Source organism: Rutidosis leptorrhynchoides, chromosome 6 (genome assembly GCF_046630445.1).
Source record: "Rutidosis leptorrhynchoides isolate AG116_Rl617_1_P2 chromosome 6, CSIRO_AGI_Rlap_v1, whole genome shotgun sequence".
In the NCBI taxonomy this organism is placed as follows: domain Eukaryota; kingdom Viridiplantae; phylum Streptophyta; class Magnoliopsida; order Asterales; family Asteraceae; genus Rutidosis; species Rutidosis leptorrhynchoides.
This window is the reverse complement of record NC_092338.1, coordinates 29,866,475-29,882,774: the sequence shown is the minus strand read 5'-3', so window position 1 is coordinate 29,882,774 and position 16,300 is coordinate 29,866,475. Positions and strand designations below refer to the sequence as shown.

The following is a 16,300-nucleotide window of genomic DNA, read 5'->3' as shown; positions in this document are numbered from 1 at the left end:
GTTTTTATTAGAAATATACATAGTATATTCTATAAGATATTTATATTTGTATCTTATTCTACATGATCTTTATCATACATAGAATATCTCCACAATCCATTCCATAAATGTATTTTGGTTAGGGTTATCTTGTAATTGTATATATAGGGCTATAAGCCTAATGAAAACATTATCAATTCATCAAATCTAATATGGTATCAAGCCAAAACCCTACATTCTCCTAAAAACTTTCTCCCACACGTCTTCTGTTTTTCTTCTTCTACTCTCTGCCAATTTTTTTTCTTTTCTGTTTCTTTTGTTTCATGATGGCAAACAATACCAAAATACATCCAGCATTCACTGTTTCAAACATCAAAAACCATGTTCCTATTACTCTGGAACTTAACCAACCTCACTATAACACATGGTCCGAACTATTCAAGATTACTTGCACGGCGTATGGGGTACTAGATCATCTCGCTACTTCAACAGACTCGGGCTCTTCTATGATTTCTACTGATCCAGCAAACACGCTTGTTCAACAAGCCACCTGGGCACGTCTTGATGCCCTTGTTCTCAGCTGGATCCATGGAACTATTTCTTTGGATTTACTTAACACAATGTTTGAGGCTGGATCTACTGCAGCCAATACATGGCTACGAATCAAAAACCTGTTTCAAGACAACAAAAGCTCGCGTGCTTTGTATCTTCAACGTCAGTTCAACAACATCAAACTCGATAATTTTTCGGACATTTCATCGTACTGCCAGGAGATCAAATCCATCGCAGATCAACTAGCTAATGTTGATGACAAAGTGTCGGATGCAAGAATGGTGCTGCAGTTAGTTATTGGACTGAATGATAATTTCGATTTCATTGGATCTCAGCTAGCTCATTTTACTCCATTACCTACGTTCTACCAGGCCCGATCTATGTTGTTATTGGAAGAAACACGCAAAGGAAAACAACACGAGTCTGCTACTCATGTTCCTCCTCCTGATTCGGCTTTAATCTCAACTGCCCTAACTAGTCACAAACCGACGACAGCTGCTCCAAACTTTAATTCTCCTTAGACGTATCGTGGTAATTCTTCTAGGGGTCGAGGTAACAACAAAGGATCTTACCGGGGTCGTTCGGGTAGTCGTGGACGTGGTAAAAGGAATTACAATAACAACAATGCTTCGGTTTGGGCTAATCCACCATCATGGGCTTATCCACAACAACCTCCTTGAGCCTATTATCCACCTTGTCCCTACCCCACCACTTCCTGGAACCAGCCCACTTCATCACAGACAGGTATATTGGGCCCCAGGCCTGCTGTTCAGGCCAATTCGGTTGCCTCTAGTTCGAACACTTACTGTCCCACAGACCTCGAAGGCGCATTGCATACTATGACACTTAATCCTCCAGAAGATACATGGTACATGGACACAGGGGCTACCTCTCACATGGCTTCTAGTTCAGGTAATCTAACTTCTTATTTTCCTTTACGTGGACCTAAAGTATTTATTAGAAATGGCCAATCTATTCCAATTCAAGGTGTTGGACACACCTCTCTAAACTATACAACCCGTCCTTTATTCTTACGTAATATTCTTCATGTCCCAAACATCATTAAAAACTTAATTTTTGTACGACGATTATCCACTGACAATAATCTTTCTTTTGATTTTGATCCTTTTGGTTTTACTGTGAAGGAATTTCCGAAGGGCAACCCAATCCTTAGATGCAACAGCACTGGCGGCCTCTATCCTCTCACTCCCACCATGCTACAACAAATAAAGAGGACTCCTCCATCTACTTTTATTGCTTTATCATCAAACGTTTGGCATCATCGTCTTGGACACCCGGGCGATAATGTCTTACGTTCGCTTAGGAATAAGGATTTTATCCAATATAATAAACATAATTCTACTTTATGTCAATCTTGTGTTTTTGGGAAACATATTAAGTTGCCATTTATTTCTTCTCTTTCGTGTACTTTATCACCTTTTGATATTATTCATAGTGATGTATGGACTTCACCGATTTTAAGCACATCTGGTCATCGTTATTATGTGTTCTTTCTTGATAACTATTCTAATTATTTATGGACGTTTCCTATATCACGCAAGTCAGAAGTTTATAGTATTTTTCTTACATTTTGCACATATATAAAGACTCAATTTAGCAAGTCCATCAAAACATTCCAATTTGATAACGGCACTGAATATAAAAATGCATCATTCTATCAATTTTGTGCTAAAACTGGTATGGACTTTCGTTTTTCTTGTCCACATACCTCTTCTCAAAATGGGAAATCGGAACATAAAATACGTGCAATCAATAACATTATGTGATCTCTACTATCTCACGCATCGGTTCCACATTCTTTTTGGCACCATGCTCTTCAAATGGCAACTTATCTTCTAAATATTCTTCCTTCGAAACTACTAAATTATCAAAGCCCAACTCAAATACTTTACTCTCGCAACCCTTCTTATCATCATCTTTGTATATTTGGGTGTCTATGTTATCCACTTATTCCTTCAATCAAAATTAACAAGCTTCAACCTCGTTCTACACCTTGTGTATTCCTCGGGTATCCACAAAATTATCGGGGTTACAAATGCTATGACCTCAACACCAAAAAGTTCATTATCTCTCGTCATGTATTATTTGATGAAACTAAGTTTCCTTTCTCTTTTCCTAATAAGCCTCCTGTTGACTATCAGTTTTTAAGTGAAACTATATGTCCCCTGTTTATTCACTCTCAAGTCGACATGTCCACTAGCCAAGCCCAACCAATAACTACGCCAAACACTAGCCCAGCCCACACGCTACGCGAGCCTACAAGCCCAAATACTCCCATTTCTACACTTACTGTTACATCTACTCAACATACACCTATTGTTGCCTCTAGTCATACGCATGCATCTCCACCTACAGATGAACCTACAAATCTCTCTAATCAATCTCACTAACCACCTCAGCCTATTCGCACAATGACCACTCGTAGCATGGATGGTATTTTCAAACCCAAAATGTCATTTAATCTTCATGTTTCTTCATCTCTCTCTCCTTTACCTTCCAATCCTAACGAAGCCATTTTTGATCCTAATTGGAATAAGGCCATGACCAATGAATATGATGCACTTATGGAAAATAAGACATGAATAATTGTACCTAGGACTAATGATATGAAAGTTATTCGTAGCATGTGGATTTTCAGGCACAAATTTAGATCTGATGGCTCTTTGGAACGTTATAAAGCTCGCCTAGTGGGCGATGGTCGGTCACAAACTGTTGGTGTTGATTGTAATGAAACTTTTAGTCCCGTGATTAAACCTGCTACGATTCGGGTTGTTCTTACTATTGAATTATCAAAGTCTTGGCTAATTAATCAACTTGACGTTAAAAATGCCTTCTTACATGGGGAACTCCATGAAACAGTTTATATGCATCAACCTTATGGTTTTTGGGATCAAACTAAGCCGGATCACGTGTGTCTTCTTAAACGTTCGCTTTATGGCTTGAAACAAGCCCCTCACGCATGGTATCATCGTTTTGCTACTTTTATTTCCACCATTGGCTTTTCTCATAGTCGCTCGGATAACTCATTATCTATTTATCAACATGGTAATGACACGGCTTACTTATTACTGTATGTGGATGATATCATCTTGGTTACTTCGTCCAAGTCACTTCGTGACTCGCTTATGTTTCGTCTTGCCAAAGAGTTTGCTATGAAAGATTTGGGTCCGCTTAGTTATTTTTTTGGGTATTCATGTTACACGCAATGCCCAAGTTCTTTTCTTGAACTAAACGAAATATGCCAATGAAATTATTGAACGTGATGATTTAGCTAATTTCAACCCAGTTCGTACTCCTGTTGACACAAATGGCAAGCTTAGTTCCAATGCTGGACCACGGTACTCGAACCCAACTCTCTTCTGAAGTTTAGCTGGGGCGTTACAATATCTTACTTTCACTCGACCGGATATCTCTTACGCTGTTCAGCAAGTTTGTTTACACATGCATGATCCTAAGGAATCTCACATGAATGCCTTTACACATGCATGATCCTAAGGAATCTCACATGAATGCCTTGAAACGTATTATTCGCTATATCAAAGGCACTATTTCTTTCGGGCTACAACTTCACAAGTCTTCGTTACATACACTTGTTTCTTACACGAATGCGGATTGGGGTGGTTGTCCGGATACAAGACGATCTACTTCAGGTTATTGTGTGTTTTTGGGTGAGAATTTAGTATCCTGGTCTTCTAAACGTCAAGCAACGGTCTCTTGCTCTAGTGCCGAAGCCGAATATCGTGGAGTTGCGACTGTTGTCTCTGAATCATGTTGGCTTCGCAACTTATTATTAGAACTTCATGTGCCCCTTACGAAGGCTACTATGGTTTTTTGTGATAATGTTAGTGCTATTTACTTATCGGGTAATTCTGTTCAGCATCAACGTACCAAGCACATTGAGATGGATATCCATTTTGTTCGTGAGAAGGTGGTTCGGGGTCATATACGTGTTTTACACCTTCCTACTCATTTTCAAGTTGCTGACATTTTTACTAATGGGCTACCACGGATTTTGTTTGAAGATTTTCGGGACAGTCTCAGCATCCGTTCTCCTCCAGCTTAGACTGAGGGGCTATATTAGACATATACATAGTATATTCTAGAAGATATTTATATTTGTATCTTATTGTACATGATCTTTATCATACATAGAATATCTCCACAATCCATTCCATAAATGTATTTTGGTTAAGGAGATTAGGGTTATCTTGTAATTGTATATATAGGGCTATAAGCCTAATGAAAACATTATCAATTCATCAAATCTAATAGTTTTTGCTATCCTCATTAACCTTTGTTCACTCTGTTAGTTGTTAGGTTCAGTTTTATTTAACTAGGTTGTTTGTTCACATGTTTATTGTGTTTGTTTACTAGCTAGTTTTTTTTTTTTCTTGCTATATCAATTTTGTATCTTAGGATCTTTGGATTCGTTAATTTATGTAATTATTTTTTCAAAAAGAACATTGTTAGCCAATTAAAAATGGACTAACGAGCAGAGGCGAACCTACATGAAAGGGTATGGGGTCCTATGACCCCACATGTTTGAAATTTTTTTTAATAATCTACTCTTGAAACTGTGTATGACACCACTAAATTTAAGTATAAGACCCCATATATATTCAGGATTTATAGATTTTTGAAGGTAAACGAACACTAAAATCCCTTCAAATATAATTTGTAATAGCAAAAAATTTCGGGACCCCATTAAATTTTAATCCTAGATTCGCCACTGCTAACGAGGGAGATTGAAACTATTTATATTTTATTCTTTGTCATTTGAGGTCACCTTACTTGACTTTTGCAGAATATAAAATAAAATAAAATTTCGTATCATTTGTTTTCAATGGTAAGAGATTCAAATACATTTTGGTGTTTTCTTTTTGATATTTTATGTTAACTTTATGTCTATTTCGGTAACTTTATGTTACGGAGTATTTATTTTGAATCGAATATACAACTAACAAATAGTTTATACTTTGTTTGAATCTTAGTCTTGTGTGGGCCCAATCCTTTTAATCATTTGTGTCTTGTATATATGTGTGAATGAGTCTGTATGTATATTTCATGTATAGGTATTATGTGGGTTTGCAAAAGGCTAAATTGCACTCACTCTCATCCATGTATATTATTGTGTTCATTTTTATATAATAGTTGCTTAAAAAAAAAAACCAAAATTTAAATAGTATATATGTGGTGTATGGAGAGGCAATATGTAAACAATTTTTTTTTATTCTAGAATAAATAAATGTCATTTATTTATTTAAAGTGAAATAATCTAATAGTAGAAAGTCATCTCTTTCAATCTTTATGGTTAGAAAAATTTATTGGAGAAGGATTGTACCAAGTAAGTTGGTCAAACAATATATCTTCAAGTTATTGTGTCTCCGGCTAAATTTATATGATTAAAAATAACACTAGCAGCATATATATTATTTAATACTTATTCAATAACTAACTAACGCACAAGAATTTTTCAAGGAAAATGGAAACTAGACTAGTACTATAAGGTACTCTCTACAACTTAACAACAACAATACTCGATTTTACGAATGTAAAGTATGAAAGAAAAAATTAATAATTATTTTATGCACATAAACTTTCTATCTATAACACAAAGTTCATTAATTATAGTAATGAAATTTCAATTATACATTTATATGAATATTAATTAAGGTTTATATTATTCAATAGTCATATATATTTTTTGTTATAATGTAAGCTATATACCCCAAAAATACCAATGTAGATCACATACTTTCAAAAAGTGTAGCGATGTGTACAAAAGGTAACATCTTCATCTTCATGTTCAACAACAGAATCCGGCAGAAGCTATAGTGGTCCATGGCGACTTATGGTGGTGCAAATCGAAAACACCTCAAAACTTGAACAACACTTATTAAAATTTGTAGTTAGCTGCAGTAGATCATTCTAAGCATAAACCCATTCATGGATTTCACAAACGCATAACCAAATCTGAGAAATCAGTCGATTCCATTAACAATTTTTTGAAAACAAAAAATGCTCATAACTTGTGAAAACTTTGAGTTAGCCTATGAGATTTTGAGGAAACATTCACTAGATGATTACCAAGATTTCCTCATTTTTACTTTTCTCAGATTCGTGCTAAATCTCTCAAACCCAAAAATAGTCAACAAAAGTCAAAAGGAGCACAAGAACTTCTGGTTAACAAGTTTAGTCAGTTTACATTGATACATCACTTGAGAGTTTATGACCTACAATAATATTTTTTTTTTAATATATAGCCTACATTTGAAAAAAATATGACTATTGAGTAGCATAAACGCTATTAATTATAGCCTAAGTTACTTTTGTAAATCTAAGCTTTATTAAATGTTATTAGCTCGTGTTCTTTAGACAATAGTTAATTATAGTTAACATTTAAATGTTATTAGCTCGTGTTCTTTAAATAATAGTTAATTACTATATTAATGGTTCCTATGGTCTAATCAAAATTATACCGATAGCCTTTAAAATAAAAAAATTATACCGGTTTTTCCAATCGTTTTTGAAATGCACACCGATGGTCGTACGATTTTGAAAGCCAGTGGTGGTGATTGCCGCCACTAGAACCAGGTGACGGTGGTGGTCTCTGTTGTTACCACCCCGTAGCCGAAACCATCTCGAATGTCAGAGGTTGCGTGTACTTGTTTATAATTATTGTCGATTGATTTGTGAAATTGTGATAATAGGCCACGTTAGCAGTGCTTTTGCAAGTTTGTTTATAAACTAGATCCAGGGTTTTGAAAGAGATGTTGAAGGTGTTTCTGTAAGATCGCATAGCCCAAACACAATTTCCTGCAATATAAGCCCAAGAGTCCATCCTTTTCTAAAACCAATTGGTATTAGAGGGACTTTCCCTTAGACTTATATACATACATTTGTTTTTGTCTCCATCCTATGTGGGATAGGTTTGCACCCCAACTGTGATGACCCGGAGATTTCCAACTAAATTTAAACTTAATCTTTATATGATTTCGATACAATAAGCAAAGTCTGTAATGTTGAGTCTCAGAAATTTTGAACTGTTTTCATATATACAATTACCCTTCGACTTTTCTCGACGATTCACGAACAACTATTTGTAATTAGATAAGTATATATATATAAATAAATATATTTATATAATAAGTGTTATTAAATTCTTATATGAAATTGTTATTATAAATAAATATGTAAAATAATATTAAGTAATGAAATACATATATATAAATGTAAGTATATATGATAATTAAAAATAATAAAATAGGATTTAAACATTTGAATTACAAAGGTAAGATAAGTTGTAAACTAATTATGTTGTAAAGAATTTATATAAATATATTTGATTTTATGTATATTATAATATGTGTATAGGGTATAAATATTTAATTACATATCAAACAATTAGTAACTATGATATATTTGGCAAATTGTAATCTTAATATATCAAATGTAGTTACAAGCTAAAAGTAAAAATTTGTTACATTAAGAATACTACTTATTATTATTATTAATATTATTATCTACAGATAAGAAATTGGATATATATGAAGTCTTATTATTATCATTAATAATAGTATCATTATAACTAGTATTATAATAAATAATGTTATTAGAATTATTAATACCATTATTATTATTATATTTTTTTAAACTTATTAGAAATCATTATTATTATTTTTTTAATATTACTAATAATATTATTATCATTAGTGATATTATTATCATTTTTTTATCATTACTAATTATTATTATTAATATAATTATTATTATTAGAATTATTATTATTAATACACTTATTTATTTATTTATATTAATTATATTATATTAATTATAAAATCAGTTATATAATTGGAGTAGGTTATATATCTCGATCAAATAGTACAGATTCTTGTTTCCTTCTGCAATTTGATACCATCAATTTCACAATACTACAAAATCTGTTTAATGCCTCGATCCACATTCCATTCCTTATTTATTTATTTTTTTTTTTTTAAAAAACCCGTCGACCAAATTGATATATAACACCAATGATTCCAGTTGTAAATGATACCCTACAACCTTACATTATCAATTACAATTCATCAAAATCATTAACCACTCTTAATTGAACGAATTCAATCAGAAAACTTATGAAAGCAGCCGTACCCTGTTCTATCTTCCATTTTTTCAAACAGCTCAATTCTGTAATGAATTTCAAAAAGTGAAAATGCAGTTTTGTTAGGTATTTTATACTTAAACTATCTTCAAATTTATAGCCTCCAATTCCTTGTCTTGATTTCTAATTTTAGAGTCAAACTTTTGAAATTAAAAAGTCAACTATCTGTTCATCACAAAATTTGAATTTGTTTCTATGATTTCAGTTAAATTAAAGGCTCAGATAGTTTCTAACAACGATTTGAAATTTTTTTTTTGTGTTATAAGTATAGCCTAAAACCTTCAAAAAGTTTGAGTTTGATTTTGAGTTCAAATGGGTTTTTTTTTAAACGAGCTGTAAAGTTTTTTTTTATTATTATTTTTGTTCTAATCTAATTGAAACGTTCTTATGGGTTGTGCCTATTACTTGTACAGATCATAAAATAAATACTTAATTTAAGCTTAGAAAAGTTCCAGATCAATTTGATTTGTAAAGAAGATGAAGGTTATAAATTTACGGGTTATATAATATAGAAATGGGTATAAATCAGAAAATGGGCAGCAGTCCAATGGTCAGACGTTGTTTGTGTGAGCGAGAGGTCTCGGGTTCGAGACCCGGCTGAGGCATTTCTTTTTATTGGAGGTAGCTTTCAATTTTTCTTAATTGAATTATTATTATCATCAGCATTATTATTATTATTATTATTATTATTATTATTATTATTATTATTATTATTATTATTATTATTATTATTATTATTATTATTATTGTTGTTGTTATTATTATCATTATTATTTTAGTATTATTGTTACCATTATTATTATTATTCTAATTGTTATTACTATTAATATTAGAACAAGTATTATAACCAAGATTATTGTTATTGTTAATATATTATCATTAATTATCATTGTTGTTATCTTTATCATTAATATTAAAAGTATTATTATATAGTTATTGAAATCTCTAGTAAAACTATCATTCTTATCATTTTTTTATTTATTTATTAAAATTAACATTATTATTCATATTATTATTATTATTAATATATTTATTTATATTATTATTATCATTATTAGTATCATGATTAGTAAGTATTATACATACTAGTGTTATTATGAAAAAGATAGTAATTGATATGTTTTGATGCTAAAGAATATAAGTATAATATTAGTATTAGTATCTTTTTCTATAATTATTAGTATTAATATTGACGTAAGTATTATTATTAATAGTACCACTTTCATTAAAATGATTATCATTAACGAGTATTGTTATTATTAAAAATTTATATAATCATTACTAAAAAGTATCATTGCTTTGAATATATATATTTTTTTTATATGAAAACTGTTATTAATACTATCAATATTATTATTAAGAAAATTATTATTTTATCATTATACTTATTCTAGTATAACTATAACTATATTATGTAAACAAAAGATTTTCTTAGATAAAAAGATATATAATATAAAACTTAACTATATTAAAATTCTTATATATTTAAATAAATAAGAATTCATATAATTTATTAATATAAAAATTATATCATTAATAATAATATATATAAATTTGTTCGATTACGATTATAGGTATTAATATATATATGAATGATATAGGTTCGTGAATCCGAAGCCAACCCTACAATTGTTCAATGTCGTCATATGTATTTTTACTACAAAATACAGTATTGTGAGTTTCATTACTCCCTTTTTAAATGCTTTTGCAATATATATTTTTGGGACTGAGAATACATGCACTTTTATAAATGTTTTACGAAATAGACACAAGTACTTAAAATTACATTCTATGGTTGGATTATTAAACCGAATATCGCCCATCAAGTCTGGTAACCTAAGAATTTAGGGAAATGGCCCCTGATTGACGCGAATCCTAAAGATAGATCTATGGACCTTGACAAGTCCCATTCGGGGTACGATTGCTTTAGTACTTCGAGATTATTATACAGACGAGAGGTTCTGTTTGGGGATATTCTATGCATTAAGTTAACGTCGGTTACCAGGTGTTCAATCCATATGAATGATTTTTATCTCTATGCAGTTTGTGAAATGCTTGATACGAGAATGATGTTTATGAAAATGAAATCTTGTGGTCTATTATACTATCTGAAATTATTATTTATGATAAACTAATGAACTCACCAACCTTTTGGTTGACACTTTAAAGCATGTTTATTCTCAGGTATGAAAGAAATCTTCCGCTGTGCATTTGCTCATATTAGAGATATTACTTTGAGTCATTCATGACATATTTCAAAAGACGTTGCATTCGGGTCGTTGAGTTCATCAAGATTATTATTTAGTCAATTATAGTTGAATATATTATGAAATAGTATGCATGCCGTCAACTTTCGATGTAAATGAAAATTTGTATTTTAAAACGAATGCAATATTTGTAAAATGTATCATATAGAGGTCAAGTACCTCGCAATGTAATCAACTATTGTGAATCGTTTATAATCGATGTGGACTTCGTCTGGATGGATTAGAACGGGTCATTAGAGTTGGTATCAGAGCGGTGGTCTTAGCGAACCAGGTCTTGCATTAGTGTGTCTAACTAGTAGTTGTTAGGATGCATTAATGAGTCTGGACTTCGACCGTGTCTGCATGTCAAAAGTTTTGCTTATCATTCCTAGTCGGAAATCATCTGCTTATCATCCTTAGGAAATTACCTGCCTATCATTCTTAGTCTAGATACATCTTACTGCAATGACTGCATGAATAGTGTGTAGACAAAATCCATATCTTAGCGTATCTGACAATTCATATCTTAGCGTATCTGTCACTGTAGACTTTGCCTGACAACTTCCGTAGATTCCTCCGTAACTTATGGGATTTTAGTATTATATATGCATATGTAAATTATGTATTGCAGGGTACTAATCTACATCCTATAATCTATTTCTTATCGAAAATACTTCATCTGATCGTACGAGATGAATCCCTCAACCAGTTCGAATTCCTCTGATTCCGACAGCTATTCTGATATGGAGTTTCACCTAAGCTCCGAAAGCGGTGTCACCAAAATGAATAAATCATCAACCATCCCCAATTCATCTGATGGGTTTGTAGTCGACTTAATCAATGGAGACGCGAAGAAGGCGACCCTTTCCATCCACCAAATTGCCCTCTTGGCGAAGAACCTGAAGCACCTACCGGCGAATCTATCCGAAACACCATTTTCAGCCTCATTTCCGGAGTAGTTCGACACGATTATATTCTATCCATAATTCTAAACCTTATTCATCCGCTCGTTCCAACTGACAATCATCCCGGAATAATAGAAGAAGTTAGCGAACTTCGCGCTCGAGTAATCAATTTAGAGAATATGGTGCGAAGGTTACAAACACCAGCAGCAGCACCAGCAGCATAACCAGTACCACCACCAACGCCAATAGTACCATTACCACCACCAAAAACAACCGCATCGCAAACCTCAACTTCACAATCTGTCACGCGAACATCAACGTCATACGCACCATGGATACTAAGGAGTACCAACAACAATGAACGATGAAGTATTAATTCATAACTTCATTGAAGAAATATTCTGCGAAGAATATGTGGTTTCTAAAAGTTTTAGAGATTATTTATCTTAACTCAAACCGAAAATTAAATAAGTTTAATATCATATTGACTCATTAAATTCATAATTACATCTGAAGAAAATATATATGTATATATATTTTCATAAAGATTGTAATTAAAAATCCTTTCGTACAAACTGTTAATGGTGAAAATATTTTAACGGGTAGGTAATACCCGAGGAATATTTAGATTTCACATTAATAAGTTATACTGTACATTCTTCGAATCCGATTCAACAGTCATTTACTATCTTACTTACAACCACCGATATACGTATCCGTTCACCACAGAATAACCATTTTTTATTCAATTTCATATTCGGATTTTGACCTATCAGAATCCAACAAGTGGCATAATGAAGAAAACATATGACAAAATAAAATTTGTTAGAAACAGACTAATTAACTATGAGAAATTGTGTTTAGAATCCACGCTAACTGTTCCTAGCTAATTGTTCCTAGCTAACTGATTACATTTTATTTATCGCAATTTACATTCTCACAATTTACATTCTCGCAATTTACATTCTCGCAATTTTATTTATTGTCATTTAATTTCTGTATTTATTTTACGCACTTTAAATATCGGGACACGTATACAAGGTTTTGATATATCATATCGATGCATATATATATATATTATTTGGAATAACCATAGACACTCTATATGCAGTAATGATCGAGTTCTCTATATAGGGTTGAGGTTGATTCTATAATAATATATATACTTTGAGTTATGATCGAGTCTGAGACGAATACGGGTCACGATATTTATTAATTAATTCAAATATTATATATTAAGTAATATATGAATTATTGGACTGTTATTTGTGGACTATCAACCGTGGACTGCCGACATTGGACAATTAAAATGAATTAAAATATTGATTATAATATATGAAACTAAACAATTCTTCAAGTTTGCCACTTGATCTCATCTTAAACCTCAATTGTATCTTGCTGATTACAATCTACGTTCAAACCTTTCATGATTCTTGAAAACACCTCAATCAAGAGGATGAATCAACCGCACTTCATCTACGGGAGAAAAGATTGATGCATATAGTTATGTACCTGAAAACACTCGGAACCTGAGTAAACGCTTAAAACGTATCTGTGCTAGCTCTTTTGGCGTTGTTATTACCGAAAATAACTTTGCTATTCATTTTCAAAGTAGCAAATTTTGTCACAGCTCCAGCAAGTCAACATCGACTTTTCGTTTGAAACAACCTTATTATAACCTTGATATATATGCGTGCTCTTTTATTGTTACCAGGGAACCTTTTATATTCTACCATATTACCAGCAGACATACCAGTAATCTCGTTGCTCCTTGGTTTAAATCCCTCCGACAAATCACTATATTTATCTATTGAAGTCTCATCATGTACTCATCCACATCTTGTAACAAGAATTGCCATACCAATTACCGGGAATTAGCAACCAGTATTTTGAAATCTCGCAGCATACCTATGCCAACAGTTATATGTGTACATATAACGTCTATCATCTGGACTTACATGCTTGAATGTGAAGTTTCTGAAAAACACCCCGAACTGCGAACTAGTCATCGAAATGCTGATGAAGCAGCAAAAATCATAAAACGACATTAATCATCGAAAGTTTTATGATAAAGAATAGTATGTTGGAAAAACTCAGAAAGGTTGGAACTGGAAAACGGATTGAGCTTACCACGAAGGAGACCAAGGACAAATACAAGAACCATACCCTATATTCAAAGAATCCAGGTAATTCTGGATCCAATGAAACCTTCAACGTATATCTTGCTCCGTACTCATGTTAAAATCTTGCGGAAAATCTTTCTTCATCAACCATCGATATTAGAAATTCCAAGATATCATCGTATCTTTCATTATAAATATCCTCGATATTTCTGAATATATTTTCATAACTAATCTTATCTGAAATCATTAATCTCTTCGTGCTATCAGTGTTACATCATATAGAAACTGTTATTTTCTATATTCTGTAAACTTTTGAGCTTAAGATATGAATGTTATTGAAGTAATGTTGGGAACTGAAGCATGAGTTAGTATAATATCATGACATTTGATCAACGTGATTATATTACAGTAAGTCATGTTGAATTTCTAAATGGAACATGATGATTCACAGATTATAACGTCATCATGAGTCATGTTACATAACTCTTTCATTCTGATTAACTTCTGAACATATCAAGAAAATATATTTTTGATAGTTCTATTCTCAGTGATTCTGGTAATTTTGACAAATTAAATCGTGCTATTACGTTCTTTCTCGTTTAGAACATTAAGTTCATTCGAAACTCCATATTTACGAAGTCCGGACCATTACTCGCTTTACTAGAGGACGAGAGGAGAATAAAAAGGCAAAGAGCTCCAAAATATAAGAGAAAATATAAAGCCCAATAACAACACGGAGGTTACAAACCGTGGATATTAATACGAATAGCAATATAAAGACACGGTATAGTTAAGAATAGTTTCACCCCGAGGTAATAGTAGAAAGGAACAGATTCCTCTGGTGGTAGTTGAAAAAGAAGAGTGATTGATACGATAATCAAGAAGATATTAAGGATTAGAACTGGATTAAGCATTTTCACAATCTTTTGGATGTACGAACAAAAAAAAAGAAAGTATAGGAATGGTGGGAATAATGGAATAGAAGAGTTTAATTTATAATGGAAATATCAGACAGAGTAATCGAGACAGATCACCGTATTTAATTATAGAGATCTTAATTTCCTTACTCGCCGAAAAATCAAATCTTTTAGATTTAAAAGATTTTCTTTAAATCCTTTGAATTCTGGAATTCAACCAAGGCAACGTCAAAAAGCTAAGACACGCCTTATTTTCTAAATTCAACCATGACTAGTCAAAAGTTATGATGAAACTTGTCTTTCTCATTTCACTCTTTTGTGATAACTTCACTCACCCGCTTCGAGTAATCGAATCATATTATCCACATTACTCAATGGTAATAAAATTCTATTTTATCAACTCATATTCGTCATGAAGACATTCTTATTGTTAATCATGACAACCACACTCAAATTTCGGGATGATATTTCTTTAACGGGTAGGTACTGTGATGACCCGGAATTTTCGACTAAATTTAAACTTAATCTTTATATGATTTCGATACAATAAGCAAAGTCTGTAATGTTGAGTCTCAGAAATTTTGAACTGTTTTCATATATACAATTACCCTTCGACTTTTCTCGACGATTCACGAACAACTATTTGTAATTAGATAAGTATATATATATATATATAAATATATTTATATAATAAGTGTTATTAAATTCTTATATGAAATTGTTATTATAAATAAATATGTAAAATAATATTAAGTAATGAAATACATATATAAATGTAAGTATATATGATAATTAAAAATAATAAAATAGGATTTAAACATTTGAATTACAAAGGTAAGATAAGTTGTAAACTAATTATGTTGTAAAGAATTTATATATATAAATATATTTGATTTTATGTATATTATAATATGTGTATAGGGTATAAATATTTAATTACTTATCAAACAATTAGTAACTATGATATAATTGGCAAATTGTAATCTTAATATATCAAATGTAGTTACAAGCTAAAAGTAAAAATTTGTTACATTAAGAATACTACTTATTATTATTAATATTATTATCTACAGATAAGAAATCAGATATATATATATGAAGTCTTATTATTATCATTAATAATAGTATTATTATAACTAGTATTATAATAAATAATGTTATTAGAATTATTAATATCATTATTATTATTATATATTTTTTAAACTTATTAGAAATCATTATTATTATTTTTTTAATATTACTAACAATATTATTATCATTAGTGATATTATTATTATTATCATTTTTTTATCATTACTAATTATTATTATTAGAATTATTATTATTAATACACTTATTTATTTATTTATATTAATTATATTATATAAATTATAAAATCAGTTATAAAATTGGAGTAGGT

General features: G+C 31.2%; 1 protein-coding gene across 1 annotated transcript; it reads left to right on the top strand.

Moving 5' to 3' along the window:
• The first annotated feature begins 305 nt into the window (after window positions 1-305).
• LOC139853515 (uncharacterized) lies at window positions 306-1,052 on the top strand. Its single transcript, XM_071842906.1, has one exon. The coding sequence runs from the start codon at window positions 306-308 to the stop codon at window positions 1,050-1,052; it is 747 nt and encodes a 248-aa protein (XP_071699007.1).
• The last annotated feature ends 15,248 nt before the right edge of the window (window positions 1,053-16,300 follow it).

Excerpts from the sequence above, each read along its gene's own strand:
- LOC139853515 (XM_071842906.1), top strand. The coding sequence starts at position 306 with ATGGCAAACAATACCAAAATACATCCAGCATTCACTGTTTCAAACATC.